Source organism: Rhizopus microsporus (assembly GCF_002708625.1).
Source record: "Rhizopus microsporus ATCC 52813 unplaced genomic scaffold scaffold_13, whole genome shotgun sequence".
In the NCBI taxonomy this organism is placed as follows: Eukaryota; Fungi; Mucoromycota; class Mucoromycetes; order Mucorales; family Rhizopodaceae; genus Rhizopus; species Rhizopus microsporus.
Genome location: NW_019671928.1, coordinates 1 through 18,917, shown reverse-complemented (window position 1 = coordinate 18,917; position 18,917 = coordinate 1). Strand labels below are relative to the sequence as shown.

General features: G+C 36.3%; 9 protein-coding genes across 9 annotated transcripts; 4 read left to right on the top strand and 5 right to left on the bottom strand.

Moving 5' to 3' along the window:
* Positions 1 to 92: 92 nt before the first annotated feature.
* RHIMIDRAFT_293316 (uncharacterized protein) lies at positions 93 to 415 on the bottom strand (the record flags this gene model as incomplete). The annotated part of the gene is made up of 2 exons (XM_023613974.1): positions 93 to 244; positions 295 to 415. 2 exons carry the CDS (start codon positions 413 to 415, stop codon positions 93 to 95), a joined length of 273 nt encoding a protein of 90 aa, XP_023464192.1.
* A 1,001-nt stretch (positions 416 to 1,416) lies between these two features.
* On the bottom strand, positions 1,417 to 3,299 carry RHIMIDRAFT_259053 (Gcd10p-domain-containing protein). Its single transcript, XM_023611379.1, has 7 exons — positions 3,165 to 3,299; positions 2,972 to 3,108; positions 2,705 to 2,912; positions 2,575 to 2,658; positions 2,262 to 2,524; positions 2,077 to 2,212; positions 1,417 to 2,026 (listed from the first exon to the last, which is right to left on the bottom strand). The coding sequence occupies exons 1-7, from the start codon at positions 3,269 to 3,271 to the stop codon at positions 1,687 to 1,689; spliced, it is 1,275 nt and encodes a 424-aa protein (XP_023464191.1). The 5' UTR covers positions 3,272 to 3,299; the 3' UTR covers positions 1,417 to 1,686.
* A 1,089-nt stretch (positions 3,300 to 4,388) lies between these two features.
* On the top strand, positions 4,389 to 5,744 carry RHIMIDRAFT_30546 (UDP-glucose 4-epimerase). The gene is made up of 4 exons (XM_023614477.1): positions 4,389 to 4,449; positions 4,506 to 4,894; positions 4,947 to 5,209; positions 5,264 to 5,744. Exons 1-4 carry the CDS (start codon positions 4,404 to 4,406, stop codon positions 5,628 to 5,630), a joined length of 1,065 nt encoding a protein of 354 aa, XP_023464190.1. The 5' UTR covers positions 4,389 to 4,403; the 3' UTR covers positions 5,631 to 5,744.
* Positions 5,745 to 5,758: 14 nt separating this feature from the next.
* Positions 5,759 to 6,743, bottom strand: RHIMIDRAFT_30542 (pseudouridine synthase). The gene is made up of 3 exons (XM_023614476.1): positions 6,519 to 6,743; positions 6,270 to 6,465; positions 5,759 to 6,207 (listed from the first exon to the last, which is right to left on the bottom strand). Exons 1-3 carry the CDS (start codon positions 6,610 to 6,612, stop codon positions 5,829 to 5,831), a joined length of 669 nt encoding a protein of 222 aa, XP_023464189.1. The 5' UTR covers positions 6,613 to 6,743; the 3' UTR covers positions 5,759 to 5,828.
* A 64-nt stretch (positions 6,744 to 6,807) lies between these two features.
* Positions 6,808 to 8,187, top strand: RHIMIDRAFT_205165 (Mov34-domain-containing protein; the record flags this gene model as incomplete). Its single annotated transcript, XM_023606806.1, has 8 exons — positions 6,808 to 6,944; positions 7,009 to 7,060; positions 7,111 to 7,293; positions 7,363 to 7,491; positions 7,540 to 7,605; positions 7,654 to 7,739; positions 7,789 to 7,900; positions 7,957 to 8,187. The coding sequence occupies 8 exons, from the start codon at positions 6,808 to 6,810 to the stop codon at positions 8,185 to 8,187; spliced, it is 996 nt and encodes a 331-aa protein (XP_023464188.1).
* Positions 8,188 to 8,199: 12 nt separating this feature from the next.
* On the bottom strand, positions 8,200 to 9,408 carry RHIMIDRAFT_30518 (glycoside hydrolase). The gene has a single exon (XM_023614469.1). It carries the CDS (start codon positions 9,370 to 9,372, stop codon positions 8,248 to 8,250), a length of 1,125 nt encoding a protein of 374 aa, XP_023464187.1. The 5' UTR covers positions 9,373 to 9,408; the 3' UTR covers positions 8,200 to 8,247.
* A 2,854-nt stretch (positions 9,409 to 12,262) lies between these two features.
* Positions 12,263 to 13,060, top strand: RHIMIDRAFT_259049 (uncharacterized protein; the record flags this gene model as incomplete). Its single annotated transcript, XM_023611378.1, has 1 exon — positions 12,263 to 13,060. A coding segment is annotated over exon 1 (536 nt), but the record flags the coding sequence as incomplete, so codon positions are not given.
* Positions 13,061 to 14,139: 1,079 nt separating this feature from the next.
* RHIMIDRAFT_205047 (amino acid transporter) lies at positions 14,140 to 15,965 on the bottom strand (the record flags this gene model as incomplete). Its single annotated transcript, XM_023606801.1, has 9 exons — positions 14,140 to 14,261; positions 14,312 to 14,464; positions 14,522 to 14,816; positions 14,863 to 14,995; positions 15,054 to 15,114; positions 15,182 to 15,499; positions 15,548 to 15,626; positions 15,715 to 15,857; positions 15,908 to 15,965. Coding segments are annotated over 9 exons (1,362 nt in total), but the record flags the coding sequence as incomplete, so codon positions are not given.
* A 2,205-nt stretch (positions 15,966 to 18,170) lies between these two features.
* On the top strand, positions 18,171 to 18,724 carry RHIMIDRAFT_259025 (uncharacterized protein; the record flags this gene model as incomplete). Its single annotated transcript, XM_023611377.1, has 2 exons — positions 18,171 to 18,448; positions 18,510 to 18,724. Coding segments are annotated over exons 1-2 (355 nt in total), but the record flags the coding sequence as incomplete, so codon positions are not given.
* Positions 18,725 to 18,917: the final 193 nt, after the last annotated feature.

The following is an 18,917-nucleotide window of genomic DNA, read 5'->3' as shown; positions in this document are numbered from 1 at the left end:
GCACATTTAGCAATATTTCTCTAGTGAATTAATATTAGTGTAGCCAAAGACAGCTCAAGTAATGTTTTATTATTTTTTTAAAAAAAAGAGCTTTATTGAATAACCTTCTCATGACCTTCAGAAAGGATCTTTTTACATATCTTGTTGCGATCTGCCGTTTCGAATGTCTTTAAAATTGCGTTATCGTGAGGATGAATTACTCTTCCCTTATCATCTTCATTCTCTGCCACATAGATATCCTCAGCTACAAAGAGTAAACATATACTTGTATTATACGCTTCTACTGACACTTACCAGCAAGAACGTCAAATAAAGGAACGGCATGCTGTTGTCGCCATTCATCGAGCATACCAGAGCGAGCATATATAAAGAATAATTCCCCATCTCGTCCTTTGTAGAGTACTTTGGTAGGCATTTTAGTTTGAAAAAGACGTGAAAAAGTGAGGCGTATGCTAATATTTGATTTTAACATGCACATTAATTACGTAATAGTGATCAATATACCAAAAGTAAAACAATGCATTTTTCGCAAGCTTATGTAGACTTGAGTTTTTGATTATTAGCCTAGATAAATAACAGCAGGAAAATGCTCCTTACGCCCTTATAGTAAACCAAGATCGCACAGGAGTTAATATATAGGCTTATTTGCCCACTAAAAATTTCATGATTGTCTGTAGCGTTTGAAATAGTACATTAAAAGTCGTTAACATAGCAACATTAGTCAACCGCCCTTGTTTATCTGGTTTAGTTGGAACCAAAAGTCGTAGGGCCTCAGAACAACCACAATTGAGCGTCATAAAAATACAATGAAAATGAAATACTTTAAGCACCACTCTAACATTTCATATTCGCGCGCGTCATGTGTGCTACTTTATGCTGCCCTGCAAATTACTTTACATTTATCCCTCTGTGCTTTCTTATTTCAGAAAGGATAAGTTTATCTATTGGCTATTTATCATATACACAGATGTCTTTATTCAGTATTTATTTCCTTTATTTCACCCTCTTCAAGAATCTTTTCGATAATCTCGCCAGAATCGTCTGTACTGAACCTTCCTACTGCCGCTAAATCAATAGGAGAGGCGCGTCTTTCAGGTGTTCCATTGCCTTCCGATATATATAGTATGTTCTTTTTCTTTTGTTTCAAAAATATAAATATGTTTTTCATATGTAAATAGTACATGCCAGTGAGTACGAGCTCTAAAGGAATAAAAAGTTTATCTCTTCATCGCTGAACGATATCAGGATGGGCATAGACGAAGATGTTACTGCCACCAGTACGGTTGAGAACAACTTTAGCAGGCATGTTTGGATGTGGAAAAAGAAACACAAGATTACCAGTTTTTCTTCTGCGTGCTTTTATCCTCCATCTCTGATGATATCAATAATTCATAATTATAATCATATAATAAGTTAAAAGGGATTCCTATGCATGTATTATGTTGTCCAACTCTACAATTGCTTTCTGTATTAAAAAAAAAGCCTGGTATTACGTGTATTTAGACTCCACTTTATGCAATTCCTTTCTGGATTCCCATGTACGATCAGACAACGCTTCAATGCTTGGATTCTAAGTTTTAAGGGTTTATTATTTACTAAAGAAGACAATGCATTCATATTTAAGTTTCTAACTGAAATCAACAATTTAAATCGCTTTTAATTGACAGAGTATATCCCTCTCCAAGCTTATTTTTTCTTCTTATGGCGCCTGTTATTGCTATCATCCCTTTTTACTAATGTAATATCAAATGGACAGTCAATGACACGAAGAGCGGACAAAATATATCCTCCTCCTGCGCTCATATTCATGTTAGGATGCATGCGCCCCGGTAATACTTGGTATTGTCTTAGGAAGCTTTCTGTAATATCTGCATTGATAAAATCACGAGATCTTCTCATCCAATATGTTGCTTGTAATAGTATCTCTTTGCTGAAACTGTATACAACAACTGGTCTTGATCCATTGACATACTTCATCAGCTCCTTAATAATTGATTCTGGAGAGCAATTTGATGAAATGACTAAACTGTGAATTTTGTCAGCTATGTATTTTACTCCATTTACTCTTCTTTTTACCCATCAAAGTTTCCATCAAATAAAAGCTGCCTTGATTTTGTTCTATAATCATAGTTGTTCTTACGTCGAGTATAAGATCTTTGGGCGTCTTTGCCTAATGCCTCAAATTGTTCATCTGTCAATACTTCAAAAGGATCTACAGAATAAATGAATTAATGAGATGTGTATGAAAGAACTAAGCGTACCATTAGGCATTTCTGGATCAACAAAGGCAGCCGGAACCGTATATAAGGTATCGAGTATATCTTTAGAAAAGTTCATGTATCGTAGAATATCGTAATTATGAAAGTCTCCTTCATGTACAGCTACCAATTGACCATAACCACCCATTCTTTCTAACATAGCCGACACAATCAATCCTTGGGTATCATCCACAACTAGCATCTTGCTGTTTGGGTGAACGTTAGATATGCTTAATAACTGTGACAATGTATCAATACGTAGGTGTCTAAGTTCATAAGAATTATAAACCTTAATCAGTTCGATGAATAAACTTACTTGATCTTTTCTGGATTTTTGCTGAAAAAGTATTCCGTAATTGAAAACAGAGTGGGTCGAATAGGAGTAAATAGTTTCATGAACCTACATTTACATTAGCTATGCTTCTTTTTTCGTGCACTGTACATACTTTTTCTTTTTACGCTCAATATATTTGGCCTTTGAAAATTCTGTCTTTTTGTCAAATTCAGCGTGAGAGGCTATCATTTTGTTGATAATTTCTTCTGAATTCAAGGCACCCTTTAATCCTTCTTCCTTTAATTTTAATACTTCTTCCTGTGTTAGTTTCTGCACGGTTGTGTCATCAATAATCAATTGGTTATTTGCATCCGTTTCCTCTATTTTCATAAGGTTATGACATTTGGTCATTGAATAGCGATTGAAAAAGGTTATTTACCAACATTTATGTTCTTGGCAGCGTGCTTAGCTGGCCGTAATTCATTTTTCTCTCCATATATTTCATATGGCAATCCAAAGGGTTTTCCTATAAGATCGTTTGCATTAAAGGATCCAAACTTGCCAAGGCTCACTGTGCTAAAGGGAGAAACATCTATTATTAATATTGATACAACAAGACTGAGGCTGCTTACCTATTAGGCTTTACTTGGACAACTTTAACATTGCCGCTTGGCATTTGAATCAATATTTGCTGATCTGCTTGCACAAAGGCATCGCTAACTGTTGCTTTTTCTGTCATTGGCCTGCTTATAAGAGAAGCCTTTAATTCTGTAAAACTCTAAAAATAAGAAATAATGTGACTTTTAATCGCTTAACGAAGGCTTGTTACACCTGATGCAAAAAGAGAGTCTGGATCAGTGTGCTAAACAGGGAATTTAATAATTATAATAATAATAGGCTTGATATGTCTATAACTATGCATTTAAAAGCTATTTTATGACTATATCATATAGTAAAAAGATAAGAGGATACAGTAAAACTGAATTACACTTTTATTGATTAAGGGTATTATTGTTAGATAATTGCTCTTCTGGGGGTAAGGTAACTTATCAATTTCTTACTTTTACTACTGTGACATCTGCATCAAGAGATGATCTTACGTGTTAGATTCTGTTAAGGTAATAATAGTTGACTTGGTTTCAATGTGCGTAAATTAAGTTTGAACACGACACATGGGCTAAAAATAAAGTGTTCATGCGCACTTTGATTTAAAAATAAGACGTAGTTTGATTATTGAAAGGTAAAAGAAAGGCTCCTAAATATGGGAATTAAAGTAGATTACGTAAACCTTCATGACAGGAAGGTCTGTCACGGAATATGGACACAAGTGTCATCTTCAAGTCGTTGCCGTTACTTTAATTTCATGAATTGGACCACTTTACATGAGAAACTTTACCTTTAGATTCCATATTAATATTGATTACTTATAATTTTATCAAATTGATTGTATAAATAAAAGAGTGCATCCCTAGAGAAAGAGCAATTCATTACCTTGAGATGAGGTCAGCTGTCGTACATGTAGCTTCGCCCGACATTAAACTTAACTTTATTTACGACCCTGCACCAATAAAAGAATGAATAGTAGTAAAATAAAAGATTATTATCCATTCAAACAAAAATATGCTGCAGCAATAAGATGAATTAACAATGTACATTCTATTCCTTGTAGATATCAAACCATATTCAAGAGATATTTGTACTTTTTATACCTATTAAATGACGATTGCTATGTTTGGTAAAGCTTTGGATTACATAAGCAGGCCTGATTCCTTTATTTGGATAAACGGACAATGAAAATAGTTTAATATAAATTGAGAAGGGCTGAGGAAAAAAGAATAAACCCCTTTTTTATTATTATTAAAAACTAAATTATGGCACAAAAAGCAGTTCTCGTTACCGGTGGCGCTGGTTATATTGGTAAGGAGTATTATAGCTACTACTAGCTCAAGGCCATAAGCTAATCTCTTTCTTAGGCTCACATACAGTCATTGAGCTATTAAATGCTGGTCGAGAAGTAGTCATCTACGATAACCTTTACAACGCTTCTTATGAAGCTGTTCGTCGCATCGAGAAAATCACTGGAAAATCAGTTACTTTCTACAAGGCTGATATCCTTGATAAGAAAGCCTTGGTTGAAGTGTTTAACAGACACGAGATTGACAGTGTCATTCACTTTGCTGGTTTGAAGGCTGTTGGTGAATCAACCAAGATTCCTCTTGATTACTATCACAACAATATCACTGGTACCATTGTCTTATTGCAAGCTATGAAAGAATGCAATGTAAAGAATATTGTCTTTTCTTCCTCTGCCACTGTCTATGGTGAGCCACCTGTCATTCCTATTCCCGAAACAAGCCCAACTGTAAAGATAGCGTTTTATAATACGCACATGTAATACTAACACTATCTCATAGGATGCCAAGAGTCCCTATGGACGCACCAAGCTATTTATTGAACACATTATCCGCGATCTCTGTACTGCCGAAAAGGACTGGAACGCTGCCTTACTTAGATATTTCAACCCCGTTGGTGCTCATCCATCAGGCATTTTGGGCGAGAACCCTACGGGTGTTCCCAATAACTTGATGCCATTCTTGGCTCAAGTAGCTGTCGGTAAGCGTGAATACTTGTCTGTCTTTGGAAAAGATTACCCTACTCGCGATGGTACATGTATCAGGTAAAAATTACAAAAAATAACAATGAAAGCCATGTTTGTGACCGAGATCTATAGAGATTATATCCATGTTATCGATTTAGCCAGAGGACATTTGGCTGCTCTTAAGAAGCTTGAGGATAAGCCTGGCTGTGTAGAATACAATTTAGGTACAGGTGTTGGTTCTACTGTCTTGGAAATGATCAAGGCATTTAACAAGGCAGTCGGTCGCGAATTACCTTACAAGCTTGTTGACCGTCGTTCAGGAGATGTTCCTAACCTTACTGCCGATCCTGCCAAGGCTAACAAGGAATTGAATTGGAAGGCTGAATTTTCATTAGATGAGTCATGTCAATCATTGTGGAACTGGCAAAACAACAACCCTAATGGTCTTGACGGTTATCCCGCCGATGCTCCTGCTGAAACTATTCTTAACTATCTTTAATCCTTAATTTAAACCATTTAGATGCTTCATATCCTTCAGTAGATAACAATTTATACTCACAATTGAATACTTAATAAAGCATTACATAATATCATTATTCGTGTGTAGTGTACACAAAAAAAGCGGGGAGACCTTTCAGCCTTGATTTAAATATAGAATTGACATGTTGCTAAGCCCATTTTTCTTTCTAAAAATAGTTTATGAATCTATGAGACTTTCAAAGGGATCTTTGGCAATAAACTCGCTTATTTGACCCCCTGTATTGAAGCGAATGCTATGTGCGTGCAGCATCATACGAAATGTATCTGTGTACTCCGTTTCATAGTTATAGTCGCCAATAATGGGATGCCCAAGATACTTGAGATGCAGTCTGAGTTGATGCCTTCTCCCAGAAATGGGATGAAGGCGAACCTTAGTCACAGGTATCCGTTTTTCCATGCCTGTCTTGTCTTCATTATAATTATAATATCCTCGTTGTAGCACATGTATGTGTGTTTCTGCTGGTCTACCTGTAGGTGATGTTCTCATTCTAAAGTCATGATCTGGATCATCTTCAATAGGCTGATCTACCATGTACCTTTTTTAAAAAGAACGCTTGTAAGACATATAATATATAACTTCGTTTTATGGCATATTTACACATCATTCGACATATGCCCATTGACTAGAGCAAGATATGTCTTTTTAACGAGCCTTTGCTGAAATTGCTTTGCTGCCAATGCTGCTGCACCTTTAGTTAATGCCAAGACATAAACACCCGATGTTGCATAATCAAGTTGATGTACGTTACGAAACTTGGGAATATCTGGATATTTTTCTTGTAATATGCTTTCAACTATATACTGTATAAGTTTGTTGCCTAGAGTCATTTTTTAGCATTTGTTTTACCTGAAGGATCAGTTGAATTATAGCTTTGTATTCGCATATCATAAGGTTTGTTGACAATAAGCCAGTTACTGTCTTTATGGATTACTTTAAGCATTTGCCTTGATCTATTATAAATTCCTCTAATATTGTAAAATAAAATGCTAAAGAAAAGAGGACTGTTGTTACTTGCTGCTATGCAACCTGAGGAAGCATAAATCAAATTCGACTCAGCCAGTTATTCGCGCTTCTCTCTCTTTCTCTCTCACTATTTCTTTTCGTCTCTCGTCATTTGCGTATTCCTTATAATAATATGGATGCAGCAACAGCTCGAAAGAACTGGGAACTAGAAAATAATATTACAACAGTTGATCCTGAACAAGACAGGATCTACTTTTACGATGCTGAACAGGATAAACAAAATGTAGCTCAAAAGCTTTGGAAGAACGAGTAAGTCAACGAGACGCTCTTCTCTCTTTTTTTTTTTTTTTCTTGCTCTAATTAACTGAGATAGCCCACATTATTTCAAACATGTCAAGATATCAGCTGTTGCCTTAATCAAGATGGTAGGGATAAAGTTAATTTTAAATGGTCATCTAATAATAGACGAAAAAAGGTTATGCATGCTCGATCAGGAGGAAACATTGAAGTCATGGGCCTCATGCAAGGAAAGATTCAAGACGATACTATGTACGTTATGGACAGCTTTGCCCTTCCCGTCGAAGGAACAGAAACAAGAGTCAATGCTCAAAACGAAGCATACGAATATATGGTGTCTTATATAGAAAAATCAAAAGAAGTACGTCATTCTAGAACACCATGTACACGCATATAAGATTTCAATGCGTCTAATTAAGCAACACATTAGGTAGGCAGATTAGAAAATGTCTTGGGCTGGTATCATTCACATCCTGGATATGGTTGTTGGTTATCTGGAATTGATGTCAGTACGCAAATGCTAAATCAACAATATCAAGAACCATTTGTGGCAGTTGTCGTAAGTTTGAGATAAATTGATGTTATTCTTTTCTCACATCTATGTTAGATTGATCCTAATCGCACAATGTCTGCGGGTAAAGTTGAAATTGGTGCATTTAGAACGTATCCACAGGTATGGCATCAGATAGTATAAATTACAGATTGCTAAGCAAGTTAGTAGGGATATAAACCACCAGATGAAGGACCATCACAATATCAGAGCATACCTCTTAATAAGATTGAAGATTTTGGTGTACACGTTAAATCGTAAGTAATCAAGGATAAATTGAGCCAAGGTTAATCCTTTGATCTGTAGATACTATTCCTTGGAAGTTTCACATTTCAAATCAACTCTTGACGAGCAACTCTTGGAAGTATTATGGAGCAAGTACTGGATCAACACATTATCTCAATCATCTCTTCTGATTGTAAAATGAAAACATACTTATCCCCCATAACGCACATTTAACAATCATTTTTATAGAATCGTGAATATGCTACAAAGCAAATGTCGGATTTAGCACAAAAACTAAGTCAAACAAACGAAAGTATGACTGGCAGAATGGGTGGCTACCATGGCGATCGAAAGAAGACGGATGAAACACAACTAAGTAAAGTGGCAAAGGATAGTTGCAAGATTACGGCAGAAGCTGTACACGGGCTTGTTTCCCAGGTACTGAAAGATCAAGTGTTTAATCATAGATTCAAAGAATAAAGAAGAGTATCTTTATTTGATTTGGTCAAAATGACATATAAGTTATTATAACATAGTGCTCTAGCACTGTGAATTGGTGTGTAAGGAAAAGGTACCATCATTGATAATACCTTGGTCAACCAGTTGTTCAAAGGACCAGACATTGGAGTTGATGTTGTTCTTGAGAGCCCAGAAGGTACCACCTGCACCACTACCTTTGTAGACAGAGATTTGAGTATCCATCATTTGTCTCAACCACCAGTCGTCACTAGCTGCACCTGAAGCCAAAGACCATTCACCAAATAAGACAGGCAGATGAAAGCTAGATGCGCCAGACTTTGTGTTACAGATACCACTAATGATCGAGTTACGATCATTGTTAGGAGGGAAAGCATAGTAAGGATGAAGATCGATCACAGCATTTGCTGGAACAGGTAAAAAGTCTTTCCAAGCATTGAGGCCCTTGAAAGAATCATGGAACATCATGGGGACTTTGAAGGGAGAAGCATTGATGATATTGAAAGCCTTTTGATAGTAGTCTTTGAGAATAGCAAGCTGAGAGTCATTTGTACGAGGTTCATTAGCCGATTCAATGGAAGCAATTCTGCTCTTTAGGGTCGGATTGAGACCATTCATCCAGTCGACAACCGCTTGGACAGTCTTGAGGCCTCTTTGGATATTGTATGATGAGTAAAAGTCAATAGAGCCGATATGTCCCGAGTGCGCTTCACCGTTTTGAGAACCAGGAAGACCATGCAAGTCGATGATAGCGTAGAGTCCATATGCATTGCAGTAACCTAGAATACGTTCAATCTGGGCCTTTTGACCAGTGCTCACATAAGGTTCACCGGCGTCGGGTTTGATAAAGGCCCAGTAACCAACAGGGATACGAACGTGATTTGCTTTGACACTTGCAAGTTTCTTAAAATCATCTTCAGTAACCCAGCTGTTCCAATGGTCTTGCAAGGCTTGAGCAGGATTGGATGCTTGCTGACAGAAAGTCCATTCATCTTGGGCGTTGGGAGCGTATTTGTCAAAGATGGTCGAGTCCATCCATCGTTCGAGAACGAGCCAGTTACCCAAATTGGCACCCCATGCCTTCATTGTCCAGTAGTTATAAGCAGTACCATCTCGCTTTTCGATAGGAGAAGTGGCTACAAAAGTAGCCATTAAAGAAAGAGTAAACAAATACAACCAGCTACTCATCACAAAAAAAAGAAAAGGAGGTTAATTAAATCTTTACTGATGCCGAGATCAGATCAGCTATCTCTTGTTCCCTTTTTATATGTTATTGTATCATTTGACAAACATGAATCTGTGGAACCTGAATGAACACTTTTATTCTGGTAAAAGCAAAGAGAATCAGGGATTTACAGAGATTCAGTCACCTTCCTGGCTTATACAAGAGGGTGTCTTATTCAGTATAGTTCCCGTTCATGCACGGGAGAACGAACGAATGTGCTTACTTGATGATACAAGTACTACTGTATAAATTAAAGTCGCCCACCCTTCGCAAAAAGGGAACGAATAACCAAATAGAGAAATCGTGTCAATGAAGGATCAAGCGCCTCCTCTCGGGGAGCAAGAGTTCAATAGAGACAAGAGCGTAAATTAGACATGAGCATCTAAGGCTTATTGTCGTGTTTTCGTACATACAATGATATAAAAGTAATGCTTGAAATGACTTATTATCAAATGACAAATTAATTCAGTCAATGCAAACAAGAGTTCATTATATGGATATTGCTGTTTATTTACCGTTAATCATTTGATACTTTTGTAGAATAACAAATCAAGTGGGTATCAAAAAGATCTACGAATATCACATATGTATTGGTTCATTAAGCATCTCATTTAATACAACAGTGTTGCATTACTAGGCATTGTAAGCACCATACCATCTGATTAAATATTTCTCCAGAATTACGCTAGATTTTCGCTTACAGACAGATGCAAGTATACAGGTTTATTGAGGGATGCTGGCTTCACAATTAATTTTAAAGGAGAAGCCCATCATGGGCGATATTGCAAGCAAAAGATCTGATTATGTGGATGGTGTATAGGATGCTATTATATTTCATTATCAATCAATAGCTTAATACTGAATGGTGAGTCGCTAAATCTCTGCTGTAAAACCATCAGCTTTCCTACAATAATAGCGCCGTGGTAGCAAGGCCGGGTTGTAACCTTGCTAATCGCCTTTCAAATCTAAGTGGTAGTGATGGGCATGTAACACTTCAATTATGTATTGTAGTTTTACTGATTACCTTTGTTTTTAATTAGATTACTGCTTTTGATACGAAGTGTCGGTTATAATCCTGGTAAAGTATATCTTAGTGTGCCGGTCTCAAAGAGTTACGTGCCAATATAATTTTATATTTGCAAATACAAGCTTCATTACTGTCCCACGTTTTTGTAATTAATTCATGAGTGCTTGTGTCACATAATTGCATGATCTTGCGCGCTTTTACTATTCCTCTTTTTATTTCTTTAATCATATACATTCACTCGCTCCAGCTTAACTACATCAAGATTAATATGGAGTTCTGTTTCAAGCTGTAAAGTTGTAAGATTGGAATTATTTGTTAGAATGACCTCAATATTGAAATAAGGTGCAGGAACAGCAAGAAAAATATTCAGCCGGTCAAGACCTTTGAAGACGATCCTTTAATGAACTTTTATAGTAAAAATAAAGTAATGCGATGCGTGTAACCAGCGTACAGTTATGCAAATCTATTGGAGGTTGCTTCCTAGAGCACCCTAGCAGCTTGCTGATGCATAGCGAAGAACAGCTATTCACTGTTAAAAATGTAAGAGAGTAATTCGTGGTTACATATGAGGCTATGACAATCGTAAACTCGTCTAATCAAATCATGCAACCCGGCATAAAAAAACGGTGGGTGCTTCCACACTCTTTTGCTAAATCGGAGCATTTGTGCCTTTCAGAAATATAGCATTAGTAATACAGCCTCCATCTCGGTTTATTTCGTTGTTATCTTTCCATGTACTCAACGCCACAAAGATACTGATTAAATCGAGAAGGAAAGCCAAGAAGGCAATATATATAAGAAGAATGAAATTATTTTGCTTAAAGAGCAACCCACTATATTAATTATCATGCTTTCCGTATTATACATACATACAGTAAAAAGGGAATTGATTGTTGTTGTGAATTTTGTAAGTAATGTGTGTTCTAATAACACTGAACAAGCTACATTTCTTCAAGTTTATGTACACTCTAAAATCCTACAGTTTCAAAGGTAAGCAAACGCTAGTAACTAAAGATATTACAAAGCGTAGTTTGCGATGTAAGGTAAAATATGTATTATATGGGTTTAGTAAAAACAAAAAGAGAGAGAGAAAATATCAACCGCACTACTTATGGAATACTATACTTATGCTAACATCCTATGGCAAATTAACGCCATAGCGCAGCTTATGTATACTAAGACAATTGAAGAGATTGCTGTCGATGTTATTTTCGAGCGCTGCTTACATAATAAGATATAAAGAAGTCCGATATTCAGGATTAGACATTGTCTTGAGCTTCTTCATCCATATTCCTAATTTGATACCAAAACGCAAGTGTATGAAATCATTTTACTACAGATTCAATGAACTAACTAAATAAGCTAGTTCTAAGAGCATTATACATTTTCTAACAGATCTTGATAAGCAGCTGTAACTGATAAAATGGCATGTTTGATCATAATACATATGACGGAACTTTTTCCTTTGTTTTGATGGCTTGAACTGCCAAGCAGTAAACAAAGAATGCAGTTGCGTATGTGCAACAAGAACTCTTTTTTATTTCTGAGGTCAAGATAATCTTAAAGTCTCGTTCACTTGCTTCACCGATAATGTATTAAACAGAAATGCTTGTCGTTTTTGCCATACTCACACAATTTCTTATCTCATTACAGTAATTGATTGAATATGTATATATATACTTTTTGACCATGTCTCTCTTTAGTTTTATATATTACGGTCAAAAGAATGTAAAGGATGCCAAGAGATCAATCAATCGTAATATTTATCAACAGTTGTATAAAATCGGCGTTATCATAGTACCTTAAAAACAAAAGATTTCATTGGTTTAACTTCGGACAAAAAAGAGTATATCGGGAACTAAATTCAAGATTGAAGTATATATAAACATAGGCAGGTCGCCTTTTTTTATTGTTTCTTTTCTTCATGCAAATTTATCGATGACACCACAGGACGGCCCACCTAAGGATTTGAATAAACCTATTACCAATTACGTACTTATACCACTAGCCCTTGTTCAATCACATCTCTTTTGGCTCTGTTCAGCCGTCTGCTGGGTCTTTAAAGAATCAGGCATCATAACTGATGACAAACCTAATGTTCATATCAAACGAAGTAGAGCACATTCTGCGCCGCCGTCAACAGATAATACGACAAATAAGCAGCTCACAAAGCCAACACAACGCCGAGCGAGTTTACCAGAACCAATTTCTTGTATCAGAAGCAAACCTACAGCACATGATGAGCGTAAAGGAACGACATGCCCGCCTGTTTGGTGGCAAAAGACAAGAGTTAAGCTAGGACATGCACCAGTACATGGTGATCCTAAGCCAGCTTTAGGAACAAAGATGTCATTGCCCAGAGAATATGCTGATACGCCGATGACTAGAGTTGACACAGCTGGATCATCAATTTCTTCAAGTAAATCAACCAAACGGTCAAAAAGAAAGCTTATCTCAAAATTATTCCATCGTAAATAGTTTAATATCTCCCCTTATCCTATTATCTTTATGTATATTATGTAAATATATTCATTATTCATTAGTTTAAATGTACAAATTCCCTATGTGTATGTGTTATGCTCAATAAATCATTTTTTATACCGCTGTCACTTCGTCACAGCTGCACAATATTTATTAACCAAATTTGGACACTTGTGTACTCTAGAAAACATTGGTGCATTTTTAGAGTAACCGCCTTTCCGGAAAGTAAAGTCACACCAGGTGTGAATTGATGCCGCAAACTCTTCCAGATGGGTGTCTATCCTGCATGAATTGGACAAATTACTCCATAAAAAAAGCATTCCCGATAAGAGACCTTTTGATCAAAAGCTGATTGAATGATGAAAGTATTGATCCTTTACGGCATTTTCCACTCTTTACTTTTCTGTCTACATCTTTTACACTTAATCCCAAAGGGGGCTTTCGCTTCTTTTCTTTCCGCAAGTTGATTTGTTCTGAGCGAACATTTATTTATATATTTATATATCGAGTTCAATTGCACCATCAGACAAAAGGTTACGTTTAAGCCAAGTATGAATATCGCCACAGTGACAAATTACATGTCGTTTTCCAGATTGGCTTGTTGTACAAGCCTTGGTATTATTAAATCATAAAAAGGAGATAACTTAATTTTTCTTTTTTTTTTGTCACACTGGTATTGAAACCTTTATTGTAATGAGCAAATAAGTGGATATACACACAGATGGACTGAAGAGATGGCTTCAGTGCCTTCAGCACTAATGAGGTCACTGATGCTTTCAAAGTTGATTTATTTGTAGCAAGATACAGCAAGAGGCTGAAAGCGTACTGGCGCATCTTCCTAGATTTAGACACCCAAGGAGTGGATGCATTTAATCAGAAATGGCCAGAGAAAGGGCTATATATTTCTTGTATGTCTGATTTGTAAGAGCCAGAGTCAATGTTAATCGAGCATGCTATTGTCAAGGCAGAAGAAAGCATTTGAAGACAGATTAAGTTTGATACTTTTTTACATTTATATGCTAATGTCGCAGCCATGTATCTTCTACCATATTTTATTAATGTTTATTAAAATTAAAAATATGCTGAAAGCAGAAAGTATGAGAGAGAGAGAAGCAACACGATGCTGTGGGTAAATGACAAGCAGAATGGTCTGTGTGTATACATTTGATCCTTTTATATTTTGGTTTGCTTTTCTGGCATTTATGCAGCTATTTCTATTGATCTATATATCATCGTTCGTTTCTAGCGGACCATGGTAATAGCATCTTCCCCAAGTGAACCAAAAGAGAGCCGTTAGAATGGTAACCATGGCGAACGCCACTCCAGAATAATTTGCATTGTCCCCTGTTTGAGTGTTACTCATTTTCATTCATGACGCTTTGACTTGTACTTACATGTGATTGGCCAAGATGTTGGCAACATAAATGCACAAACTGCAAAAGCAGTCCAAGTAAAAGCCAGAATGTTTATAAAATAACTCCATTTTCCAAGATGAAATCGTCCTTTTTTCTTTCCACTGTCTAGTAATCGACAACCTAAAACCATGGCTACATATAAAAAAATTAACCATTTTAAGGAATTATAACTATGATGTCACAATGTACCATAGCTAAAATGGATAGTGATAGTAGTGGCACTGACGATAGTTTCAAACAAATGCGCTGAAAGAGGAAATGGTAACGTGATTAGGCATATCAAGATAAACGTCAGTGTCACAGCATTTTCTGGTAATCTGTAAGTGTTGATATATTTTAGGTATGAACTCATGGGTGCTGCATTATCTCTGGCTAATGCATACACCTGTCTTGACGCTACTGTCATGGTTGTTGCACCTGTACAGAATTGACAAATAACAACCATCATGAGAAAGCCTAGTGTTCCCCATGTTCCAATTGCGTCCTAACAAGTATGTTTAATCATAGAATGATAAAAAGCTACCAGATACCTGAAACAACTGTGCAACAGGCATATCAAAAGAGGTATTCAAGATGGAATCCATATTCTGGATAGAAAATAAGAGGACTATCAAGAACACAAGACCAACAGCCCATGCAGTTGCAATAGAACCAACAATGGCTCTATAAGGAATAGTAAGCATGATCCATATCAAGTGTTCAAGTGCTTTCTTTTTCATACATGGGAGAAGAAATATCGGCATCCTGTGTCTCTTCATTGACTGATGCAGCACACTCGCAACCTTGAATATGAGATAGAAAAACAGGATGAGAAAAGACATTCTGGTCGAAATTTTTCAGCATCCTCACCGAATAAGGAATAAGCAGGTCCTATCATTGCAAGTACAAATACATAGAAGGTATTATCGAAGCCAGTTCCATTTTCATAATGTGTAAAGACCCACGTAGAATTTTGATGAGGTGCAAAGATGGACAAGGCGGCAATGATTATGGTCAAGCCAGCAATAGACCAGAACACGTTCCATTGATTAAGTATACTCAAACAATGAAGACTCCGTATATTCAGATAGGCATGAAGGCCGGTGACCACAAGTGCTATCATCATTATGAGCACTTTGTCCAAGTGGACTCCAATCAGTAGATTTAAAATTGAGCCAATAGAAAGAGCTATTTTTGTGTTATTACTTTTTAAAGTAACCCCTGCCGTATCCTTACCAACTGTCACATTATTGGCACTTGTTGCAATGATATTTCCAAAATAATAACTCCATCCAGTAACGAACGCGCTGTCACACTAGGCTTGTATTGAGGCCAGAATTGATCATTCATGCTTCTATTTACCTCGTGGCAGCTTTTGTCTTACTATTTGAGCGATTATGGACAAGTTCGAATACCCAGTAGTAAAGACCGCCGCTTTCTGGATACATAGAGCATGTCTCTGCTAGAGATAAAGCTACACAGATCATAAAGCCTGCGGCAATATTCCAACATAACAGCATGATCACTGGTCCGCCTCTTTGTAGTACTATACTCTGTATGAGTCTTTTGTTTTAGTCGTCTAGATACGGATTTTACCTGTTTGGAAGGTTGCAGAGGTATTTGATAGTATGCCGATGTTAGAAAATGCTAAACCTGAAGAGGGGTTAATTAAGTGTTACATCTATTTGTTTATTTCTATAAATGTTACCAAATGTAGCAAAAGTAGAGAGTGTTCTTTGTAATTCCTAGCAACAATGTCATTAAAGGTGAATGAATACAAGATGGCTTGTATACCTGTTTCTTCCCGTGCTGAAGAGCCATTTTTGGATCATTAACGGCGCCATAGCTGGCTTTACTAAATTCACTCATAGTTTTATAAAGAATAAAAAGATTAAGAATATATAAAAAAAAAAGGGGGAATTTTTATTTTAAAATTCAAATAAAAAAAAAGGTTAGAATATGCTTTTCCTGACTGAGGGAAAAAGAGTCATTTAAGGTCAAAAAAAGAAAAGGATGCTCGCTTTATTTCTTAAAACGAACATTGTCATTGTAGATATGCCTTTTTCATAATACACTTACTTGTAGTTTTTTCATTAATAGCAAAGATGCTGTATCATGGACGTGGATTACAGTTTACCTATGGCAACCAGCTTTTTGTTTGGTAATAGTTAAAGACGGCATCATTTCTAGCAACCTGCTGCTGCGGCACGATCATCATTGCCTGTTGGGAGCATCAAATATGACTGTTTACACTTTGTCACTTTATTTGGTGCATCTGAGAGCCATTTAGGATTTAGTATATCATAAAAGATTGTTACCTGGTCTTTCTCATTACAACTGAGAACAAAAATTTAAGTGGATCTTTCGATTATTACCAAATTTGGATATACGCGTTTAAAAATTAACGGACGTCTTGATAAATCCGCCTTGAGATAGGATGAAACAAGATAAGCAGTAGTACAATATAATAAACCGTCTTAATTTATAGATAAGGCTGTGCATATACAGTTTTGATAAATAGTAGCAACGAGAAGTTTGAATAATGCTCATTAAAAGAAGAGCAAACAATCAAATCTATAAAAAATTGCTAAGACGCGCATTATGAAATCATACAAACATAGAATGAGAGCAAGTCTCTCAAATGGCTAACTATGCTATCAAAATGCACGTCTATGCTCTTACAGTTTGTCTTTTGTAAATGTGTATTTACCTTTGCAAAAAGATGCCAAGTAAGCTTACAGGTGCTCTCGTCGTACCTTGACTCATCTTTTTTTGGATGATGGTAAAGCGAGAGCAAGCTACTAGTGTTGACAAAATACGCGGCTTCTCTGTCATGTCTTTTCTTCTTTTATAGACCTTCATAAACGTGTGGATGTACACTTACCTTAAGAAAGGATACTGACTGTTTACTTTTCCATATGACGCAGTTCAGCTAACCATAGTAAAGTAAGAATCAAAAGAGAGAAAGGAAAGAAAAGGAAAAGGAAAAGAGGGATAAAGCTTTTTTTTTGTCCTTTTCCTTATTTTTGGCTCGATCGACCAATGAAAGCTAATCTGTAATTGAAAGCTCATGTTTTATGTTTTCTGTCCTTTTGAAACAGATATCGTTTCAGTCTATCCTTGCTTAAAGAATCTATTTCAAAACGGAATAAAAGAGTACACTATCGATATAAGGAATGTATATAGTGCGTCTATTCACATTTCGAGTATTGGGACAATATTGCTAGTTCAAATTCGCCTTTGTTTCAGAAAAAGGGTTTTATTACAATGTATTTCTCATTTGCACATGTCCTACGAGTACTATCGGGTTCATGAATTTTATAATTATCTCATGATGCATATTCATTAAAAGTTCATTAGCTTGCTTAATGCTGAGATCCATGAGGCTCTGACACAAAGTAGTTCAAGTTCTCCTCCTGTCCATGCAATAAAAGAAGGCTACAACACTTTATTTTTTTGATCTTTAGCAGTGTCATAAAAAATAGCAGGCTGTAGGATGCTGAACAAGTGATATATTCCGGATCAGAGTGACAGTGGAACAAATGAATCATAGTAACCGGGTGCACAACGGACAGCCGTGCAATATCACCAATATGATGAAAATGTAGGATCAAGCCTGCCGTTCTCTAGCAGAACAAGATCCTTTGTTAATTATTATTATTATTACTTTATTGATAAGCTGATATGAGCAAACTCTTCACTTTTAAAATAAAGGAAGCCCTTTTACAGAAAACAGTAAATTTTTGACTCATTGTTGTTTCCGATGAATAGTTACACAAGCTGCCTTTTTTATAAGCATACAGCATAAATATAAATCCTTTTACTTTTTTTGCCTTTTCTTACGCTCAATTACTCATGAAAATAATGGATCATTTAATTCAAGCATACAATAGTTCTACACAAGTATTGATTCCAGTTCTTCAAAAGAGATCAAAGGCATCTTACATTACAGCCGCGATTGCCTTAATAATCGCTCAACGACTGTACTCTTACTTTCGTGTACCGAAACATCTACGTGGCTTCCCCAAGCTACCTTACTTTGGAATAGCAAAGTCATTGCTGACAAAAGAGTTACCAAGAGAAAGAGTGAAGAAATACGTCTTACCCATCATTGATGAACGCGATGGGTTTTATATTGTATGTCTATTCAGGCATAATATTAACCATACAGAGAAATAGATCTAATGCATCTTTTTAGAGTAAAATTCCTTTTGGATGGATGCTCTACGTCGCTGATCCTGTAGCAGTGAAGCAGCTTCTACTTAAATCAAGTATGTTAATATAGAGGCAGCTGGATCACTGTTTTGTATATTGAATGACTCTATTTTATAGGCGGGTTTCCCAAGGATCACGGACTGATAGATGGTATGGGAAAAACTCTATTTATAGACTTCATTGGCAAAGATAATGTAGTTCTTTCTAATGGAGATATTTGGAAGAGACAAAGAAAGGTAATACAAAACAATTACCGATTTTATATACACTAAGCGACTTTTTCAGGTTATGAACCCTGCTTTCCATCACTCTTTGCCTATCAAAACTATGTCTAAAGTTGTGTTCTCATTGATATCAGCCATCGAGCAAGCAAACGGTACAATTCCGGTTG

Coding starts and splice junctions, on each gene's coding strand:
- RHIMIDRAFT_30518 (XM_023614469.1), bottom strand. CDS start 9,372: ATGAGTAGCTGGTTGTATTTGTTTACTCTTTCTTTAATGGCTACTTTT.
- RHIMIDRAFT_30542 (XM_023614476.1), bottom strand. CDS start 6,612: ATGCTTAAAGTAATCCATAAAGACAGTAACTGGCTTATTGTCAACAAA. Junction 6,466..6,518: donor TAATTCAACTGATCCTTCAG/GTAAAACAAATG, acceptor TACAGTATATAG/TTGAAAGCATATTACAAGAA. Junction 6,208..6,269: donor GGGCATATGTCGAATGATGT/GTAAATATGCCA, acceptor TTTTTAAAAAAG/GTACATGGTAGATCAGCCTA.
- RHIMIDRAFT_30546 (XM_023614477.1), top strand. CDS start 4,404: ATGGCACAAAAAGCAGTTCTCGTTACCGGTGGCGCTGGTTATATTG. Junction 4,895..4,946: donor TTCCCGAAACAAGCCCAACT/GTAAAGATAGCG, acceptor ACTATCTCATAG/GATGCCAAGAGTCCCTATGG. Junction 5,210..5,263: donor CGCGATGGTACATGTATCAG/GTAAAAATTACA, acceptor CGAGATCTATAG/AGATTATATCCATGTTATCG.
- RHIMIDRAFT_259053 (XM_023611379.1), bottom strand. CDS start 3,271: ATGACAGAAAAAGCAACAGTTAGCGATGCCTTTGTGCAAGCAGATCAG. Junction 3,109..3,164: donor GTCCAAGTAAAGCCTAATAG/GTAAGCAGCCTC, acceptor TTCTCCCTTTAG/CACAGTGAGCCTTGGCAAGT. Junction 2,027..2,076: donor TTTGATGGAAACTTTGATGG/GTAAAAAGAAGA, acceptor CAAAATTCACAG/TTTAGTCATTTCATCAAATT.